This window comes from Bos indicus x Bos taurus, chromosome 25, assembly GCF_003369695.1.
Source record: "Bos indicus x Bos taurus breed Angus x Brahman F1 hybrid chromosome 25, Bos_hybrid_MaternalHap_v2.0, whole genome shotgun sequence".
Taxonomy (NCBI): Eukaryota; Metazoa; Chordata; class Mammalia; order Artiodactyla; family Bovidae; genus Bos; species Bos indicus x Bos taurus.
The window spans coordinates 12,075,774-12,098,564 of record NC_040100.1 but is presented as its reverse complement, the minus strand read 5'-3'; the positions used below and the strand labels follow the sequence as shown (position 1 = coordinate 12,098,564).

The 22,791-nt window shown below is 36.0% G+C and overlaps 1 protein-coding gene across 1 annotated transcript in view; it reads right to left on the bottom strand.

Annotated features, from left to right (window-relative positions):
* The window catches only part of AUTS2 (AUTS2, activator of transcription and developmental regulator), a 1,215,803-nt gene that overhangs the window by 659,152 nt on the left and 533,860 nt on the right, over positions 1–22,791 (bottom strand). The window contains exon 4 of the mRNA XM_027527575.1: positions 20,791–20,826. Within this exon, the coding sequence (XP_027383376.1) occupies positions 20,791–20,826 (36 nt within the window). The remainder of the gene's footprint in view (positions 1–20,790; positions 20,827–22,791) is intronic.

The window sequence follows — 22,791 nt, the reverse complement described above, 5'->3', positions numbered from 1 at the left end:
CTTCTGTTACTGCAGTTTCACTGGCACTTTCTAGTATTTTATATAAGTGAGTTTGAGCAAGCTCTGGGAGCTGGTGATGGACAGGGAAGCCTGGTGTGCTGTAGTCCATGGGGTGGCAAAGAGTTGGACACAACTGAGAGACTGAATTGAACTGAGATATAAATGAAAATGTACTTAAATCTCTTTTATCTGTAGCTTCTTTCAGTAAGCATAATTATTTTGAGAATCATGCATGTTGTTGCCTGCAACAATGGTTTGTTTTACTTCTGAGTAAGATTCTGGGGGGGGGAGGGGGGATGTGTATATGTACCATAACTGTTATTTCATTCAGTTGACCATGGACATTTGGACCAGTTTCAGTTTTTGATAATTACAAATAAAGCTGCTATGAGTAATCATGTAAAGTTTTTGTATGGACATGTGCTTTCTTTGTATTTGGGTAACTTGTGGAATGGCTAGATCATGTTGCAGATATATTTAACTTCTTAAAAAGCTCCCAAACTGTTCTCTCGAAATTCATTGTTCCCACCAACAATGCTGAAAAATTCCAATTTCTTTATATCCTTGCCAACTTGTTAGGGTCAATCATTTTATTAGATGCATAGTGAACTGATATATGTAATGACTAAAAATATGAACCATCTTTTCATGTGCATGTTTGACATCTGTATATCTTCTTTCACAAAGTGTCCATTTAAATCTCTGACAATATTTTAACTAGGTTGATGGGGCTTTTTAATTACATAATATTGAGTTTTTTAAAAATATATTCTGAGTATGTCTTTAATCAAATATATGCTTTGCAAAAATGTTCACATAGCCTGTGGATTATCTTTTCATCTTATCAGTGACCTTTGAAAGATGTAGTCACTGGGTATAAAATTCTAGGTTGGCACTTTTTAAAAAAAAAAAAGCATATTGCTCCATTTTCTCTTTACTTGCATTTTTTTCTGACAAGAAATTTACTGTCAATTCTTATCTTTGCTACCCTGAACTTAGGTTTTTCACTTGTGTGTTTGTTATTCTGTCTACTTAAGACATTTTCTCTTTCTCACTGGTTTTGAGAACTCTGATTATAACATGTCCTGTTTTCCTTATCTGCCTATAAAGTGTCTTTTTTTGGCATAATATTTCCTTCATATTTCTTGGGCTTTGACCTGTAGGTTTATAGTTTTCATAAGATACTGAAAAATTCCAGCCATCATTTCTCTCATATTTTTGTCTCCTTAGGGATTCCAAGAAGATGTACGTTTGGCTGTATGAAGGCAACACACAGCCCACTGGGCTCTGTTCACTTAATACATTTTCTTTTCTCTTCATGTTTCATTTTACACAGTCTCTATCCCTCTAACTTCAAGTACTCTAATCTTTTCTCCTGCAGTATCTAATCTGCTGTTAGTCACTTACACTTTTAATCTCACACCTTGTAGTTATTTCTAGATGTTCAATTTTGTCCTTATATTATTTAACTTTTTAAACATATAGAACACAACTATACTATACTAACTTTATTAATGTTCTTGGTTGCTAATTCTAACATGTACATCACATCTGGGTCATTTCTGATTGACTGATTTTCTCATTATGAATCATATTCTCTCAATTCCTTGCAAATCTGATTATTTTGAATTAAATGCAACATAATTATTCTAGGATTCAATTACATTCTTAATTGGGTGCCACATAATTATTCTAGGATTCAGTTAAGTTGCTTGAAAAAAGGTTCATCCTTTTAGATCATTCATTTATAATGAATATTAATTCATCTAAAACGAATTTAAAATGAACAAATTTGAGTCAGGTGCAGAGGCTCAATAGAGGATATATATATGGATGTATACATATGTGTGTGTGTGTGTGTGTGTATACATACATGTGTGTGTGTGTGTGTGTGTGTGTGTGTGTATGTATATAATGGTATATAGCCTTGTCTAAACAATGAAACTACGAGCCATGCTGTATAGGGTCACACAAAACAGACAGGTCATGGTAGAGAGTTCTGATAAAATGTGGTCCACTGGAGAAGGGAATAGCAAACCACTTCAGTATTCTTCCCTTGAGAACCCCATGAACAGTACAAAAAGGCAAAAAGACAAGACACTGGAAGATGGATTCCCCAGGTCAGTAGGTGCCCAATATGTGACTGGAGATCAGTCAAGAAATACCTCCAGAAAGAATGAAGATATGGAGCCAAAGCAAAAACAACACCCAGTTGTGAATGTGACTGGTGATAGAATCAAGGTCCAATGCTGTAAATAGCAATATTGCATAGGAACCTGGAATTTTAGGTCCATGAATCAAGGCAAAGTGGAAGTGGTCAAACAGGAGATGGCAAGAGTGAATGTCCACATTTTAGGAATCAAAGAACTAAAATGGACTGGATTGGGAGAATTTAACTCATGTGACCATTATATCTATAACTGTGGGCAAGAATCCCTTACAAGAAATGGAGTAGCCATCATAGTCAACAAGAGTCTCAAATGCAGTACTTTGATGCAATCTCAAAATCGACAGAATGATCTCTGTTCATTTCCAAGGTAAACCATGCAATATCACAGTAATCCAAGTCTATGCCCTGACCAATAATGCTGAATAAGCTGAAATTGAATGGTTCTATGAAGACCTTCAAGATCTTCCAGAAATAACACCCCAAAAAGATGTCCTTTTCATTATAGGGGACTGGAATGCAAAAGTAGGAAGTCAAGAAGCACCTGGAGTAACAGGAAAAATGGCCTTGGAGTACGGAATGAAGCAGGGCAAAGGCTAATAGAGTTTTGCCAAGAGAACACACTGGTCATAGCAAACATCCTCTTCCAACAACACAAGTGAAGACTCTACACATGGACATCACTAGGTGGTCAATACCTAAATTAGATTGATTATATTCTTTGCAGCCAAAGATGGAGAAGCTCTATACAGTCTACAAAAACAAGACCAGGAGCTGACTGTGGCTCAGATCATGAATTCCTTATTGCCAAATTCAGACTTAAATTGAAGAAAGTAGGGAAAACCATTAGACTATTCAGGTATGACCTAAATCAAATCCCTTACAATTATACAGTGGAAGTGAGAAACAGATTCAAGGGATTAGATATGACAGAGTGCCTGATGAACTATGGACAGAGGTTCGTGACATTGTACAGGAGACAGGGAGCAAGACCATCCCCAAGAAAAAGAAATGCAAAACGGCAAAATGGTTGTCTGAGGAGGCCTTACAAACAGCTGAGAAAAGAAGAGAAGCAAAAAGCAAAGGAGAAAAGCAAAGATATATCAATTTGAATGCAAAGTTCCAAAGAAAGCCTTCTTCAGTGATCAATGCAAAGAAATAGAGGAAAACAATAGAATAGGAAAGACTAGAGATCTCTTCAGGAAAATTAGAGATAACACGGGAACATTTCATGCAGAGATGGGCACAATAAAAGACAGAAACAGTATGCACCTAACAGAAGCAGAAGACATTAAGAAGAGGTGGCAAGAATACACAGAAGAACTATATAAAAAAAGATCTTTGTGACCCAGATAACCACGAGGGTGTGATCACTCACCTAGAGCCAGACACCCTGGAATGCAAAGTCAAGTGGGCCTTAGGAAGCATAACTATGAACAAAGCTAGTGGAGGAGATGGAATTACAGTTGGGCTATTTCAAATGCTAAAAGATGATGCTGTGAAAGTGCTGCATTCAATATGCCAACTAATTTGGAAAAGTCAGCAGTGGCCACAGGACTGGAAACAGTCAGTTTTCATTCCAATCCCAAAGAAAGGCAATGCCAAAGAATGCTCAAACGACCGCACAATTGCACTCATCTCACACGCTAGTAAAGTAATGTTCAAAATTCTCCAACCAGGCTTCAACAGTACGTGAACCACAAACTTCCAGATGTTCAAGCTGGTTTTAGAAAGGCAGAGGAACCAGGGATCAAATTGCCAACATCCATTGGATTATCAAAAAAGAGAGTTCCAGAAAAACATCTCTCTCTGCTTTATTGACTATGCCAAACCCTTTGACTGTGTGGATCATAACAAACTGTGGACAAGTCTTAAAGAGATGGGAATACCAGACCACCTGGCCTGTCTCCTGAGAAATCTGTATGCAGGTCAGGAAGCAACAGTTAGAACTGAACATGGAACAACAGACTGGTTCCAAACAGGAAAAGGAGTACGTCAAGGCTGTATATTATCACCCTGCTTATTTAACTTATATGCAGAGTACATCATGAGAAATGTTGGGCTGGATGAAGCACAAGCTTGAATCAAGATTGCTGGAAGAAATATCAATAACCTCAGATAGGCAGATGACACCACCCTTATGGCAGAAATCAAAGAAGAAGTAAAGAGCCTCTTGATGAAAGTGAAAGAGGAGAGTGAAGAAGCTGGCTTAAAGCTCAATACTCAGAAAACTAAGATCATGGCATCTGGTCCCATCACTTCATGGCCAATAGATGGGGAAACAATGGGAACAGTGACAGACTTTATTTTTGGGGGGGCTCTAAAATCATTGCAGATGATAACTGTAGTCATGAACTTAAAAGATGCTTACTCCTTGGAAGAAAAGCTATGACCAACGCAGACAGCATATTAAAAAGCAGAGACATTATTTTGCCAACAAAGGTCCGTCTAGTCAAGGCTATGGTTTTTCCAGTGGTCATGTATGGATGTGAGAGTTGGACTATAAAGAAAGCTGAGAGCCAAAGAATTGATGCTTTTGAACTGTGGTGTTGGAGAAGACTTGAGAGTCCCTTGGACTGCAAGGAGTCCAACCAGTTCATCCTAAAGGAAATCAATCCTGAATTTCATTGGAAGGACTGATGTTGCAGCTGAAACTCTAATACTTTGCCCACCTGATGTGAAGAATCAACTCATTGGAAAAGACCCTGATGCTGGGAAAGATTGAAGGTAGGAGGAGAACAGGACAACAGAGGATGAGATGGTTGGATGGCATCATCGACTCAATGGACATGAGTTTGAGGAAACTCTGGGAGTTGGTGATGGACAGGGAGGCCTGGCATGCTGCAGTCCATGAGGTCACAAAGAGTTGGACACGACTGAATGACTGAACTGAAATGATATATATAAAATTATGACCGATTCATGTTGCTGCACGGCAGAGACTACCACAATATTGTAATGCAATTACACTCCAACAAAAAAAATTCACCTCTAAGGTAAATATTGATTTTAAAAATGTGTTAAGGGAGACTGCAGCAATGCTCAGTTTAATTATTCCTCAATACTAAGTTAAGACCTTACTATGTACATGAACCAATGCTCCATGAATCTGGAGGTTTTCCCATCTTGGTAGGAACAGACACTATTACTGCCTATACGTGAGTGCCAGACACTGTTCTTGCGAATTCTTTTGGATGATTCATTCCTCAGCCTCAAGCACTTTCTATTCATGCATGAGCTGAAAAGGAGTCTGCTTAATAATGGAAAGGAATCCTCTGGAGGTTCTGCAACTCCTTCTCGCTAGCCCTGAGTCCTAGAACTCTAGCTTCCTTGCTCTTTCTAGATTCTCAGTATCTTCTAATGCAGAGAAGTGTGCTGGGCTCCACCTGGTATCTCAAAACTATCTCTCAATCCCACATGAAGGTCTGAAATTCTCTTGAGACAGTAAGTTGAGACAGTCATAAAATCACCACATAGATTTCCTGTCTCTCAGGCACCGCTGTCCTTCACTGCCGTAAACCCGGTGTCTTGCAAACTTCTGTTTTATGTCATCTTTTTTTCTGATGGGATAGTAGATTCAGTCCTGTTTACTCTATATTGGTTAAAAGCACAAGTATCTTCATAAGTATTTTTCTTTAGATATCCTACCATCATCCAGCAAATTATTAATTAATTTGATTAACTACAAATATCAAGAGGGCAGAGACTTTGGTTTATTTACTGCTACTATATCCACAGAAACTAAAAGAGAAGCAGGCACATTTGTTAAATTATCAATGCTAACTACAAATGTACACTGTACCACGGAAAAGATTCTGTAGAAAGGTGCCAAACTTCAAACGCAGATGTCTATCACTTAAAACATTTGAGAAGCAACAGAAATTCTAACTTGTTAGTCTTCTTTGTCTGTTTATCTGCTTTGAGTGCAAATAACTAAGAAATTTACATCCACTCGGGAGGAGAACGGCTCTTTGCATTTTCCATCAGTGAGGTTTCTGTGTGCTGCTATGTTTGCTCTTTATACACACCTAAAATCTTAGAATTGGAATAGTAAGCTCTTTATCTGTAGATCTAAATATCTGTAATTCAGAAAGGCCTCTGCTTTAATATGTATAAGTGTGTAATGTTTTCCTACCTCCATATGGTATTAATAAGAAGTTTATAAAGTCTCTAAAATTAAAAGAGTTCTGTTCTGGCAGGCTACTGAGTATAAATAAGGTCCTACATAAACTAAATATTTCTAAAATTACCAGAAAGCAAGAAATTAAATTTTAATACTTTAAATGGGATAGATTAAAAAATAATTCTTACATAAACAAACTCAAAAACATTTTCTGAATCTAAGTTCATATAATTTAGGTGAATACCTGCCAAACAAGATCAGTTTAATAAAATTTGGTTTAATAAAAAACAGCTATGTATTCTTAGTGTTTTATCAGTGTTAAGTGTAATACAAGTGCATATTTTAATTCTACTTGTCATGTCCTTCCCAAATATATACAGATGTACTGCTCAAATAAGCTACCATTATTTTTCCTCTATGTTCAGGATTACAAAAACCTTAATTTGACTGAATTGAATCATTATTCTAACGAACTTCATTCAACAGTAATTATGTTGCAGTCTGTCGGTTTGAACGTAATTTCCGAGATCTTTAAGTAACTTAAAACCTGAAACTAATATTAAATTTAATGGATATTCATTACTTACCTAGGCCATATGTAAGAATGAATACTGAAATATTGATTACTAAATCTACTTTTAAATATATATGGTTTCAGTTTTTATTTTTATAAGTTACAGAGAGGCTGAATACTTCAGTTAATGAACATGTTCATTTTTGCTAGGAGATTGTATAAGGGATGTGTATGGCTGTAGAAAATTAGTTATGTTTATTCATGATCTTTGCTAAAATGCTAATATGTGACAGGCAGTGTGCAATTATCCACCCCTTCAGTTTTTTTTCCTGTGAATAAGTTAGTTACTTTAGTTAAAAGTTATAATACAAAAGGTTGACATTAAGAACAATGACTTCTAAAAATATATATATATATAAAACTTTGCATGTTAAAATTCTAAGTGCTCTATTTTTCAAGGAAAAGAACACTTTTGCCTTAAAGTAGCGGTTTTGAAGATTTTTGGTTTCCAAACACACTTTCAACACTCAAAACTTACAGAGGACCTCAATCAGCTTATTTTGTGTGGGTAGCTGTGTTTGTGTATATGTGTGCACATACTGAAAACTGAAAATACATTAAATGCTTATTTACTCATTCATTTCTAACTAGCGATAACGAACACACTGGACATTAATAACATACTAGTCATATTATAGAATTAATCCTGACTTTATGGAACCCATAAAATTAATCCTTAAGTAAGGTGTCAGTTTGTTCCAGAAAATGAAAGAGTGTCATGAGGACAAAACTTGAAAAGTGAATTTTATTTGCATTGGTTCGTAATCTTTGAATATGAAAAGTAAAGAAATGTGTTAAAATCATACCAACGTTTGTTCAATTTTAAGAGGTTGTTTCGTTATACTTTTGTCTGAGCCCTTTTTGCTTGTTTGTTTGCTTTGCTTGCCACAGAAACAACTAAGTTTTCTTCTTGGTTACAATATTCTTGTTATGAACTCTCATCAAATTTTCCACTTTTGAAATTATACGTGCTTAATTAACCACAGCCTTAATTTACATCTCTGTTATTTTACACATAGTTTATTGTTTCACCTTGATGTTTCCCTTTAAGCCCTGCACCCAGCAACAGGCTAGGCTAGAGTTCTTGTTTAGTTGCTAAGTTGTGTCCTACTATTCTGCGACCCCACGAAGAGTAGCACACCAGGCTCCTCTGTCCGTGGGATTTTCAAGGCAAGAATACTGGAGTGTGAGGTATTATAAATAACCGAGACTAAAGGGGAGAGGCTCACGAGGACAGGCTTCTCCTGTCATTACTTTAACAACTTTAAGAGCAGATCAGTGGGCTGAGTCAGGATTTCCAGAGCTTGTTTTAGTTGAGAAGCAAAGAAATTCATAAGATTAATAACCTAAGATCCAGTGGAGCAAGAATGAATTATACAAAACTGAATGAAGTGATGAAGGTTCATCAGTTTTTTTTTTTAATTTGTTTAAAACATCGTTGATACTGTTTTAATGTCCTGTTTTCTGTTTATTTTTTTTTAATTTATCTACACTCCGTAACAATTTAGTTGATTCTGCTTTATAAACTAAAATATTTTTAAATGATATCTTATTCTCACTGACTTCTCAAAATTCAGAAACTCTGAGTCTTGTTACTTTTCATGAAATGAGTTATTTGCAAAGATTCAATAAGAACTGGCTTTCCTATTTACCAGAATATGCCTAGAAAAATTCCAAGGTCTTGTGTGGAATGCCATATTTTAGGATAATGCTTATTTAATCAGATATAAATTGGACATGTTTAAAGAATCAAGATTGACCTTACAGAACCATTATTAACAAAATCCACCTAGAAAAAGGGTCTAGTCTTATAACTAGGTAAAAAATGTGACTTCCTGGTGGGCCACTGTGGGATATTTTGGGAACTATAAGAAGAAATTCACTCAGATATACAGGTACTGCAGGTGGTGGAGAAAGTCTCCTAAGTTTGACTTTTCAGACTCAAGACAGCAAGTATTAGAGACTTCCAAAAGTACAGTATGAACCTCTGACAAAATCTTCCAACAAAAGAAAACTTTAATCACACCAAATCTAATGAAATCAATCTTTCTTCAGACTATTTTTTTATCAAACAGTGGAAGATTTGTGCTTCAAGGGAACACTATGCATTGTCTACAGTAAACTCTTCAAAATTATGTTTTTCTCATTTCATAAGAGCCAATTTCCATCTCTATAAATTATAGATATGTAACAGCAATGCAAAGTAATTTTTATCTACAATCAAGCAAATTCTGTCTTGTCACATTAAGGCTCAACTGACCGCCCTCAAGCCAGTTCTGTTTTCTTTTTCACATTCATTTCAATATTTTGCATCTACAATTTTGTCTGTTTTTTGAATTGGGAAAGTTATAATATCTACCCAGTTTCTTCATTACTAATTAAATGAAATTTTTGAAACTTGTATATTTTAAAATATATGAGTCATGATTTACCTGTTTCAAAAATCATCTCTTAACAAACTAATCAACTATACAAAAACTCTCAGATTCTATTTTCTATCTACAAATACTCTTCAACTCTTTCCTTGTGTTAAGGGTGTTACATTAGAAATTTTTGTTTAAATTCTATGAAATTCCTTGACTCTCTCAGACAAAATATCAGTCACATTTGGCATGTTTAGAGTCCAAAGTTTTAATGATTTGCAAATGTGGACTATATCCAAAAATGAAAATAAAGAGGTAGTTTTGATAGTCACTTACTCACACATATGCTCACATGCAAAGTCTTAAATTTTTAAATAATATGGAATCACTGATCCTAAACTGCATATCAGATTATTTCATGCTCTGAATCTGTGAGTGATCTTTATTAGATGCAAAGGTTTCTTCCAAAATATGAGAGCTGTGTCCACAGAGAAGTACAGAGCACTCATTTTTCAAGATTTGAAGCTGAAACCCTAAGAAGCAAAAAGCTTTGTATGTGACAGCTTAAATGCTTGTAATCAAACTAATTGGCAGCACAATGACCTGGAATGAGCTTAGAAGCACTATTATAAATGTTTAGCAATCAGTGAAGCAATCCTTTATTATTCAGGCTCACGTTTTGCAGTTTTATCATCTTACAGGATGAAATGGTGGGTGGGGGCGGGTTGGAGAGCAGAAAATAGGAGAAAAGGAAAAATATGTAAATAATTCTATTACTTCAAAAGAGTAAATGAACCAAGGGTGAAACTATTGCTGAATGATGGGAAAAGGAGTTAAAATGTAATAAAATTAGCCTAATGACTAAAATCAGGAGTAAAAACATTAAATGAGCTGTCTGTTGCCTAAAGAAATCCTCTGTACATACAAACTGACAGAGTTAGAAATACAGATTCTATTCACAAAAATGTAATGTATTATAGGGCTTCCTAGGTGGCTCAGTGGTAAAGAATTCTCCTACCAAGGCAGGAGACGAGGGTTTGATCCTAGGTCAGGAAGATCCCCTGGAGAAGGAAACCCACTCCAGTATTCTTGCCTGAGAAATCCCATGGACAGAGGAGAGAGCAAGGCAGGCTACAGTCCACAGGGTCACCAAAGAGTTGGACACAATGTAATGACTAAACAACAACAAACGTATCATACATAAATCTCACTGGATAATTTTCTCCAATAGAGAAGTACCTGGACCCCTAAAAGTAATTTTAGCAAGAACTCATGCAATCTTCTTCCTCCCCTCTACAAACATAAAACTATCCTACCCAAAACTTGAGAGTCTTCACATAAGTATGACAAAGAAATTATGTGGCAGAAAAAATATCAAGTACAGTTAAAGGTCAGATTTCAATAGATATTTAAATGACTCTTGGACAAGTGATATTATAGCAAGAAAAGATACAGACAAAAATATGTTAAAACAAATGTGTTTATAATTAAATCAGGTGGTAACGACAACCGCAAAGGTCTCTCAAATTACATTATACATATGTACAACTAAAGTCTAAGAACATGTGTCAGGATGACTCCTCAAAAATCTCTTGAGAAACTTATTACGAATCAAATGTTTCTAGGTTAGCTGAGGTGAAGGTGTTGAAACTGATACTTTTGAAAAGCAAAAACCTTCCCAGGAAATACCACACTTATAAAAAAACACATGGGTCAAAGGAGAAATCTCAAAATAAATATTTTCAACTAAGTGAAAATAAAAATATAACACCCAAATTTGTGGAATACAGTGAAAGCAGTCCTAAAGAAACTTTATACCAATGAATCCACATATCAGAAGACTGTTTTAAAATCAATAATCAATGCTTCCACATAAGGAGACTAGATAAATCAGAGCAAATTAAATCCTAAGTAGACAAAAAAAATTAATACAAATTAGAGGAGAAATCAATGAAGTTCAAAACAGAAACTCAATAGAGAAGATCAATAAAACCAAAAGCTGGTTATCTGAAAAGGTCAAAAAAATCAATAATCCTCTATCCAGACAAACTAAGAAAAAAGAAAAGAGACATAATTTATTAACATTGGGATGAAAGTGGAGACATCACTACAGATCCTATGGACATTAAGCAAATAATAATGAATATAATGAAGAACTCTATGCCACAAATAGTATGACTTGGATGAAATGGAACAATTCCTTGAAAGACACTTCTATCATAACTCAAGAAGAAATAAGTAATCTGAATAAGCCTGAGTAAATAACTTGAATCAATAATTATCTTCCAAACAGAAAGCACCAGAACCAGATGGGTTTACTGGTGAATTCTATCAAACACTAAAGTATGAAATTATACCAATTCTCTACAATGTCTTTCAGAAGGTAAAAGAAGAAAGAATAGTTTATAACTCATTCTATGAGGCCAGCATTACTTTAATATCAAAACTGGACAAAGACATTAGAAAAAAAATACAGATCAATACCTTTCATGAACATACATGCAAAAATCCTCAATAAAATATTATCAAATCATATCCAACAATGTATAAAAAGAAATACACATCACAAATGAGTAGGATGTATGCCAGAAAAGCAAGAAAAACATTTGAATACTAATTAATGTAATCTATCACATCAGCAGACTGAAGGAGACAAATCATGTGATCATATCAATAAACAAAAAAAACAAGCATTTGACAAAATCAATACTCATTAATGATAAAAAGCTGTCAGCACACTGGGAATAAAAGGAAACTTCTATCCTTGATAAAGCATATCTACAAAAAATCCACAGCAAACATCATACATACTGATAAGAATCTCAATGCTTTTCTGAAAAACAAGGAACAAGGCAAGAATGTTTCCTCTCATTACTCCTTTTCAACATCAAACTAGATGTCCTAGCTAATACAAAAAGATCAGAAAAGAAAAGAAAAAGTAAACAGTTTGGGAAGGAAGAAATAAAAATGTCTTTATTCACACATGAAATAATCACCTATGTAAAAAATCCAAAGGAAATATTAAATGCTCCCTTTAGAAATAGTAAGTGGAAAGAGTAAGGTTTCAGGAAACTAAGTTAATATTACAAAGTTCAATTACATTCCTATAGGCCGGCAATTAATAAGTGGAGTTTAAATTTTAAAACATACTAGCACTTACATGAGCACCCCCCAAAGTAAAACATTTAGTTATTAATATAACAAAGTACACACAAGATTTACATCAGGAAAACTATTATAAAATTCTGATGAAAGACATCAAAGAAGAACCAAATAAAAGCCCAGAGATATTCCATGTTCATGAACAAGAAAATTCAATACTGTCAAGATATCACTTCTTTCCAACTTCACCTATAGATTCAATGCAATTCCAAGCAAAACACCAGCAAGACATTTTCTGGATATTGACAAACTGATTTTAAAGTTTATATGGGGAGGCAAAAGACCCAGAATTTCCACTTAAATGTTGAAGGAGGAAAACAAAGTTGAAGAACTGACAAAACACAACTTCAAGACTTAATTATAAGTATCAAGTAATATTACTTGTTTATAGTAATCAAGACACTGTGATATTGGCCACCCCCCCACAAACAAACAAATCCAGACAGATTAGTGCAACAGAACTGAGAGACAAAAATAGACACACTTATATGGTGTTAGTGGAAATGTAAACTGGTATGGCAATTGTGAAAAACAGAAAAGGAGTTCACCACAAAATTAAAAATTAAACTGCCATATGATCTAGCAGGCTTCCTAACTGCACACTCACATTCAGTGCAGCATTATTCACAACAGCCAAGATACAGAAACAACGGATAAATGGATAAAGAAGATATGATGTCTGAATAAGAACATATGTTCTTATATATGTTCAATGTATATGTTGTTATTCAGACATGAGAAAGAAGGAAATTCTGCAATTCACGACAGCCTGGATATACATTGAAGGCATTATGCTAAGTGAGGTAAGTCAAACAAAGACAAATACTGTATAATATCACAGGGTCTATGAAGTCTCTTCTTACCCAGAGGTTTTGAAACCCTCAGACTAAATAAAATAAAAACAATAGGTCTATTTTAATTAACAAATTGAAAATTGGTAATGGCACCCCACTCCAGTACTCTTGCCTGGAAAATCTATGGACGGAGGAGCCTGGTGGGCTGCAGTCCATGGGGTCGCACAGGGTCAGACACGACTGAAGCGACTTAGCAGCAGCAGCAGCAGATGCAAATATCTTGTAACTATATTGTGCCTCTGTACAAACACAGCTTAACGGTTTCATTGGTCATGACCAATGTTCTTAAAAGAACACTGAAATCTCTAGTTTTGTTTGCCTCTCAGAATGTATGAACATTTCTTTTGTTCAGAGAAGTCAGGTTGTCATATCACTGAGTTAGTACTGTTACCAAGTCATTTTTAAAATATATTTTAAATAAATTCTAAAGGAACCAAATTTCTTGCCTCATTTGGGTTTAGGATTGAGATGCTCACTTACTATGATTCTCTCTGCACAGGATACAGCCCTACCTTCCCTCTGCAAAGTCAGGACTATTTCCCACAAAAGTAGGTTACTTACAGGAGCATCTTGCAAGAGATAAAATGTGAATGTTTTCCATAGAAACTAAAATGGAAATGGAGAAATTTGGGGAGTTATTTGAGAAATGTGGCCCACCATGGGCTTGAGTGAGTTCTTTCTTGGTCTCTGTAATCATTCAGATTCTCCCCAATTTCCTTCTGGAGCATTTCAGTGGTACTTACAGTCATTTGTTGGTCTGGGCAAGATTTTATGAGATGCAATGAACATATGAAATATTAGAAGTACACTGGGAACCACAGCTGTTATGCCTTGCTGCATTTTTAATGGCTCCTTAAAATCAGAGGCCACTACGCACAGCAGCACATTTAGACAGGAAACACTGCAATTATCTGGCTTCACCACTCCATTGCAAATATAAGAGTACATTACAGTTTATAAGCCCCTAATAGACAGTCATCACCTTTGGCAAGGTTTCCACTCCAAGCTACAATCTAAATTTATTACCAGGGAGTGGTCAAGAGAGACTGAAAGTCTTTTTTGTTTGTTTTGTTTGCACCCTATAAACCAAATATTGAAAATATGAAAGAAAAGAAATCACGTATAGTGTATGTAGTATAAGGCAGGTCCTTTTAACATGACTGTTAGTGAAGCTAATTACAACAAGAAGATTGGAGATCATTCATTAGCCTAGTAAGCAAATTAGGTTTGTTAACAGTGATTTATAACGCCAATCTTTGGGTAACTGTGTTGGTCTTTTCAAGTATACGTGTATTGGACTTGACAGTTTATTAACTGTGCTGTATCTAAACAGCTTGTCACTAGGGCGCTTTTGTTAAAATGATATTGTGTTTTAAATGGATAAACATTTTTGCACGAGCAAAATGCATTTTAAATGTTTGGCTTCTGAAGTCAAGTACTAGGAGATAAGTGAAGTGTCTCAAACCATCTAAGCCTCCAATAACTCTTGTTTACTGCTAGAGCTGACTATAGGAAAATGTGACACTTGGAGTTAAAATAGCACTTTTCCTTTTTAACAAGCCCCAGTTGTGTTTTTTAACCTCTTTTCAAATGGTACTCTTGGTATTTCACCAACTCTAAGTTCTTTATGCAATGGATTGGGAAGCATTTCATTTACAATTTCAGGAAAAATATTTTTTAAAGCAGTTAAACAAAGGAATGAGTCTTTGATCTGAAAGATTCTTCTGATTGATAGTCCATGAAACTCCAGATCAGTTAAATCAATCAAAATAAAGGTTGTGTGGGTAGTCAGAGTTAAACCTTGGGGTTTCACACTGCCCATGGTTTAGTTTATACTGCTCATACCAACTCATTCAACATTTCTGTAATTTGGAAATCCCCAACAAGGATAAGACAATCTCCCTTAAAGCCAATGTTGGGAAACAGATTTTAAAAAAATAAATAATGCTACTTTCTGAATTCCATGACAGTGATCTGTATGTTCCCTCTGGGACTGTCAATGCACTCTGCTTACGTTGCTAAAGGCTTTATACTGCATCATCTCTATGACCAAATAGGGATATACTAGCTGTGGGACAGAATAAGCTTATAGCCTATTTCTATGCGTTTATGTAACTAAAGAATGCAAATATAAAAATACTGTTCACAGTTGTTAGTTTCAAAGAAAGGCAGACTTGGTCGCTCAACTGAAGAGTGGTGTTCATTAAGCAGTAAAGGGACTATGGCCTTGCACTCCTGTGTCTCAGAGGACAGCAGAGAAAGGCAGCAAAGCCAATTGGAAGGGCTGATCCCTGGGGCAGACACTTAGATGCAGGGCAGACAGAATTACAGATCTTGGAATATAGAGAACCAAAGGCCCTTTAGCAATTATCTAGTCCAGTGGCTGGTAAAATCTTTTTTTCCCCTCAAATCATTTTCTTTTCTCAAATCATATTTTTTAAAGTGATTTACTTTCTCCAAATCTGAGGCGCCAGAGAAGGGAGGTGAGAAGACAAGGAGACCAGGCTCAGGGCTCATTCCCACATCCAGGAGGAGTACCTGAATTTTCATTCTACCTCCGTAATTAGTTTGCAACAGCCAACCACAAAGATTCCTGTAGATGTTTAAAAATACTTAGTCTATTCCCTCACAGAAAAGTTCAGAAAATGAGAATATTATGGGATTGGTGGCAACTGGAGACACCAACTCATCCTTTCTGTTTATTTTATTCACCAAATTTCTTGATTACCTTGTACTTCACAAGGAAGGTAAAACTAGTGTGGACACAGAAGACAGTTTCCACAGGGTGAGCAAGAAGAGTCATCTCACTCACAGACTCTACAAATAATGAAATGTCTGCTCACCCAAATTTAAACTGTAGTGTTCACTTAATCAGAGTATGCGGCTCATGGCTCACAGACCCCACTCTGAAAGTCAGAGTGTTAAAAACCAATCAAAAACATTTTAAAAAGGTAAGAGTGGGAAATAGAAAACAGAATTACAATTTTAGTCTAAGTCCCTTGAAATTAGAGTTTATTGGTGACTATGTTGAAGAATCTGTCAGAGCACAGCTATAAAGCAACCCTCCAGTATAAATAGTCCTGTGGTTCCCAATCTTAACAAAACACAATACTTAAGTGTAGATTCTAGTTTTGTTACTTTCTAGGAGGCAAATATAGTTCAGGGTAGTATTTTAAAGGGTACAGCTCAAAACGGTGGCAAATATACCATTCCGAAGGACAACTGATTTCATTTGCTCAGTGTTTCTGCATAGTACACATACAGCTCCAAAATCATTAGCAATGTCCTAGATTTTAAGGTGACTGATAGGTTCCAAGGCTTTTATTATTATAATCAGAATAATATATTCATTAAATTTTTATATTACATATCCCATAATTAACCACTTTAGTGAACTTGTACTCACTTTGGATACAGAGAATCTCTGAGGCTATTTCAAACGTACTTAGGTGAATTACTGGGTAACTATTAGGGGTCATTTAGGGATATTATTGAATACACGAACAGTTACATCTCAAAGACATTTTGTGATAAGGCCACAGTTGCCTTTTCAGGACATACTGAAGTTATTACAGGGAATTACTGGTTTAATGTAAATTTAAATTTGGGTGGCAATGTTTTGTTTTTCATGTTATTTTGGCCACCTCTTTTAAACTATCATTGAAGATAATTAAATTTCTAACTATGTACTCTAACTTCCAAACTCATTATGTTCCTAAAAAGGAATCTCTTCTTTCCTGAGACTTCTATCCCAAGTAAAAGAAGTGTCACGGTCATAAAATCTTGGTTTGACACCTTTCTAATTTTAATGTAACAGTTCACTAAGCCAAGTTCAAGTCTCCTTATAAGCCATCTCCTTCCTACTCTCAGCCCAACCCAAAGAGCTATCAGCAGTCTTTAAATGTCTCAGGTCTGAGGGGAAAAAAATCAACAAATAACTTTAACGGACAAATTAAAACACCCAATATGTGGATGGCCTACAGAATAGTTCATTCTGACCTCATCATGAGCAAAGAGAATGACAGGGAAGGAATTTTATGTTTGTATATACAGTAAACTGGTATACAGCTGACCAAACACAAAACCCTAGCCTCCCAAGAAAGTATGCAATGAGAACAAAATATTCCTCTCCTACAGTTACAAATTACAATGTTTACTTTTTATTGTGAATTTCCAGTGGTACATCTCCATCACAACATTTCACAACCACTTAATGAGGCCACATTTATTCCATCACACTATACAGTGGGGATCACAGAAGAAAACATGTATTATTTCCTATTATTGAGAGCTGCTCTGTGTGCATTAAATATCTTACCTCATTTAATATTCACAACTCTCTTAGGTAGGTAAAGATGAGGAAACAGACTCAGAGACAAGAAAGAATTCATCCAAGGTCATACAAGTAGTCTTTATATCGTACTGTCTCTAAGTTCTTAATTATATGCTATGCATAATAAAACTTCAAATACATGTAAAAGAAGAAAATATAGGCCAAAACATTTAAATTGAAAAGAAAAATGTGTTCATTGCATTAATGTGTGTGTTTTTTTTTAAAGAAAATCCTACACACTCCAACAAGTTTTGGTACTCTTGCCAAAAAAATAAAAAAGCAAATATATTCCAACTAGTCTATACTTCCATTTATATTTAGAATATGAGCTGAGCATGAGTATGTAATGAATATATATGTATGTCTCTCTGTGTGTATAACACCCACATTATTCATAAGCTCCCAAAAATGTGAAAAGTTTGTTCCAATCCTTCTCTATTTTGTCTACTTTAAGAATTCTTTGCAATATGCTTATGTAAATACTGATTTTAGCTGCTGTTCTCATTTCTCGAATCTTCAGCTTATAAATGGATTGGAAAAGCGACAGACCTAAGCAGACATCTATGAAACACAAAACCAAGGAGGTATAAACAAATACAATTTCATCAGAAACAAAAGTCTATTCTTCAAAGCCTTTAAGTTACTACTACTGTTTAATGAAAAGAACCAAAAGAAAGTAAAACATACTGGCTGTGGGTAAGGTACACACACACACATGTGTACATATATACCTGCAAGTGCATACAGTCATGTGGGCATCTATTTTATTAGCATACACGATGATCGGCATTCTACCTTAGTTCACTAAAAGTTCTACAGGGGCATACAGTCTAAATCAAAGAAGATTCTGAAGTTAGAGTAATGTTGGGGCAAGGGGAGAGTATTTAAGAAAACATTTTCACGCTGTTAAACTGAAGAGGTGAGTGCCTTCAGTTTTCTTATACTAGGATTCACACTATGGTTCAATTGCATTAATAGCTCATTGACTCTGCAGGTAATCTGCTTCTCCCCACACTTCAAAGTGATGCTGAAGAGGATTAAGGATAAAGTCGAAATATCATCATTCCACTTACCTGATGCTGAGCCTTCACTATAGACTTAGGTAAAGGTCATTATGACATCATAGATCATAAAGAACAGTGCAAAGAATACATTGGCATGAAATCACTAAAAATTGTAAATATACTATCTCCACTTAGAAGTGTGAAACTCACCAATGCTTCAGTTAGTACCTGAAATTAAATATTACATGTGATATTCCTGAGATAGAAACTGAAACAGAAGATGCTTTTTGATGAGGACTTGGCAATAATAACAATGGATTTTGCACTTTCATAACATAATAATCCCATTATTGGAAACACATTCTATGTAGAACATTTTTGTCATAGTTGAAAGCTGAACTTACATCTGGTATGTATCTCCTCGATGTAAGCTAATAATACTACAGATTTTTATATATAAGCAAAGTAATATTAAGAATAATTTTTCTAAAGTACATAAAAAAACCTTTTATACTCATCCAGCTCTGTGTAAGTGTAAAAAGTATTTGAGATTTATAATTGCAAAAGACTTTTGATTCATAAGAACCTATTGTTACACAATTAAAATAAACATTCCTGGAATTAGAAAAGTAAGTGACCAAAAGCATAATAAAATTCTCAGTACTTTTAGAGGTGATTTTCTTCTTTCAGAGTGCTCTTACTGACAATAATATATATATATATATATATATATATATATATATATATATATATATATTTGAATGCTCAGTCTGGAAGTAATCAGAGGCTGAGTCAGTGGCATTGGCCTCCTTCTGCTGAAGAAAGTAAAGAGGGGGGATTTAGCTTTTGGATAGAGAATAAACATTGGCAGGCTCCAGATTTTACTTCCAGCATCTCAACCCACATCCAGCCTGGTGTGAAGAGATGGCAGATGGGACTACTTCTGTTATTTCGGCTGCTGAAGCAGGATCTTGTTTCAGCATCCTGCTTGTTTCTATAAGCATGAATATTCAACCACAATAAGGAGTAAGGATAAGTGTGCTGACTGTATGAAGCAGGTAACAAGAAATCATCAACCCTTTCTCTTTGTATCATAGGCTAAGACCAGAAAAAAAAAAATCAACATTTAATAAATGCCACTTCATCTAAGCTTGGAAAAGACTTATTATTCAATGAAAAGATGCTTGTTTTCATGGATTTAATGTAAATGTAAGGAGAGAAATGTGTGGGCAGAAGAAAGCCAAAGTAATTAGCATTTTAGGGGGGAGAAATTTAAAGGCAACACAACAGAATCAGTAACCATTTTCCACTTTATTTTCATGATTTCATTATTTTCCCTGAAAATGCTGAGCAGATATTAGAGTATCTGTGTTCATCACTCAGAACATAAATAAGATTCCTTCAAATTCCTTTAAATATCACAACAAATGTCTACATGGGCATGTTATCCCACTGTGTAAATAACGTTTATGTGTAATTCTTATTTATTTATATTTTGAAAAGCATTACTGAATCCAAGAAGGATAATTTAGCTATAGATAAGAGGAATGGAAGTGACAATTTCTTCATGAATGAGAAATATTGGGATAAGCCCTGAGGTGTATCACCATCCACACACTTCCCAAAGGACAGATAATAAGGTCTTAAAATTAAATAATACACCTATAGTCAATAAAATGACAAGTTTGATGATTGATGAGAAAAAAATCTAAAGGCCACCTACTCAGACTGTGAGGGAAAGCATACAGTCACCTCTCAAAAAAATTAAAATATGGCAATTCATTGTATAAGTGGGGCAGTTCTTCAAGGGATCTTAAAGAACATGTATACCTCATTGCATAAATTGAATTCCATCTTCCACTTGACCACTTCCACTTGACACTTCTCACTAAAAAACCAATTTTTCAGGAAAGGTGGCACAGGTCAAGCAGGATTCCCTGTATCTCCTTACTCTGCCAGGTGAGGGGCAAACGTGCTGGGTGCTAGGAACCAGACACATTTTTGAGACTGACTTGTGAACCCTAGTGCCCAGCAGGTGATGTATTTTAAAAATAAAACAACTCTCAGTTAAAAGATGGACATCAGTCTGCTCTTCAGGACTGAGAGGGAATTTCTTGGACGTTTTTTTTTCACATCCTAATGAGTATATATTACACAAGAAAATGAATGCCAGCGCGAGGCACACATGTGGAAGTTGAGATAAAACTTACGAAGTAGCCTGTTCCCAAGCTGGAAGGAGCTGAACTCTGCAAGAAAGCATAAAAACAAAGTGGAAAATCAGCAATGGTTTTTAACACGTTCCAATCCACACAGCTCATTACCAGTTCTTCGCAGGCTTTTCATCACGACACCACATCGCCTGTATATGCGGCCCCTTGTCATCTGCTACTGATACAAACACTGTGTTGCTTAATTTTCCCCTTTACATCTCTCAACAACTCAGAGATGCTAACGTGCTATTTACTGAATTCCAAGCTTCTGCGGTGGACGTAATTGCCAATTTATTTGACAGGCAGCTGGGTAATGAATTAATGATGGCATTTCGCCCTGCACTGAGACTAAACAGACACGCATCAGCCTGCCTCCCTGACTTGCTGACATTCAATGCCCTGGTCTCAAGCTACTCAGTTTTGTGGCCGCAAAGGGGCAGGCAAGAGGAAAGAGCCCAGACTGACTTGAAAATAAAAAGCCCAGTGGGTTTGGATGACTTTTCCAGTGTGTGACCTACTTGCCAGCTTATTCCCTCAAGGCACCAGTTAGTACACACAGAGCGCTTTTCAAAACTGAGACATTTTGTAAACATAATTAGTAGACTAAAATGCAAAGAATGTGTGGGTAAAGGGAAGTGGTGAAAAGCACCATTCTTCTAAAGGTTTTAGTCACCAAAGTTATCAGTTTAGGCTTCCACAGTTCTCACACAAAGGGAACTAAAAAACAGTGATGCTGAGACGTACCTGGGCCATCACTTCATAGGGGAAAGAGACCCAAAAAAGAACTTGGTTTGAATTTTAAACTTGTCTGTGTTGTTTTTTCCCCCTAAAACCTCTCATTACAAATTCTTTAATTTGCAGTGTCCTCTTTATGAATGAGAGAGGCCCCAGATAAGCTTGAAACAAAAAGAACGCTAACACTGAGACACTCCTCAGGTCTCAGCAAGGAATCCTTGTACCAGCAAGGCCTCTCCCTGCCAGGCTTGGGCTGGTTGTTACACCTTCCACCTACAGGGAACGGACTTCCACGGTGATGCAACAGTTACTTGGGTAACCTCTAACTGTTCTACCTAAATGCCTGGTCCCTGCTCTGCAAACCACAGGTAGCATGTACCCTCTGCTTGACTCATCCTGGTTTCCCTAGCACTTAGCTCAATGCCTTGCACATAGCAGGCATTTGGTAAGTATTAGTTGAATTAATGTATGTATAAATCGATGAATGCTTAGACTGTATGGGGATGGGACTCAGGTGAACTTAACATCCCCAAAAATCATATCTCCAAATATAGATACGATTCTTGATTTTATATCAGTTTTGAAAAGGAAATAATGGTGCTGTAAGTACAAAGAGCATCTGTATCAAACAAGGACATGATGCTCCAGGGCATTCCTAAATTCAGCACCTGGAGCAAAACTTTCTTCCCCTCAGTGTTCCAGACAGGCTTGGGGGAATAAAGAACCTAGATACGTGATCCTGGACACTGGATTTTCAAAAACCTTGCTGCATTTGTGCTCCTATAAACGGTACATAGGGAGAGCAACAGTAGTCATGGAGACAGCTCCTCAGAGCAATGATTAGCCATGTGATGGCATCACCTGTTTTCAGCACCCACCACCCCCACTCCCCCACCCATGGCAGAACACAGGAAGGCAAAAGCCAAGTTAGATCTCCACCAGCCTGGAGTTGTGCCCCTGGGAGGCAAACTCATTTTAGAATGAATTACTCAGAGAGAGCATGGGATTTGTTTATTTCAGTGTTCCCCCCACCTTTCTGCAAATGTATTTTATCCCAGAAGCAGAAGGACCCCTTCAAGCCCACCTCCCCACCCCCACATACATATCATCTTATTGTATACCAAGAAAATGACATCCTTCAGGTCCCGGGAAGCTCTGTTATACTCATTTTGCATATATATTGTACATTACTCAGGGAGCTGGGTGGAGAAGAGAGCTTTGTTGTGCATATTTGTTCTGGCTATTGTTTATGCAGGTCTGACTGAA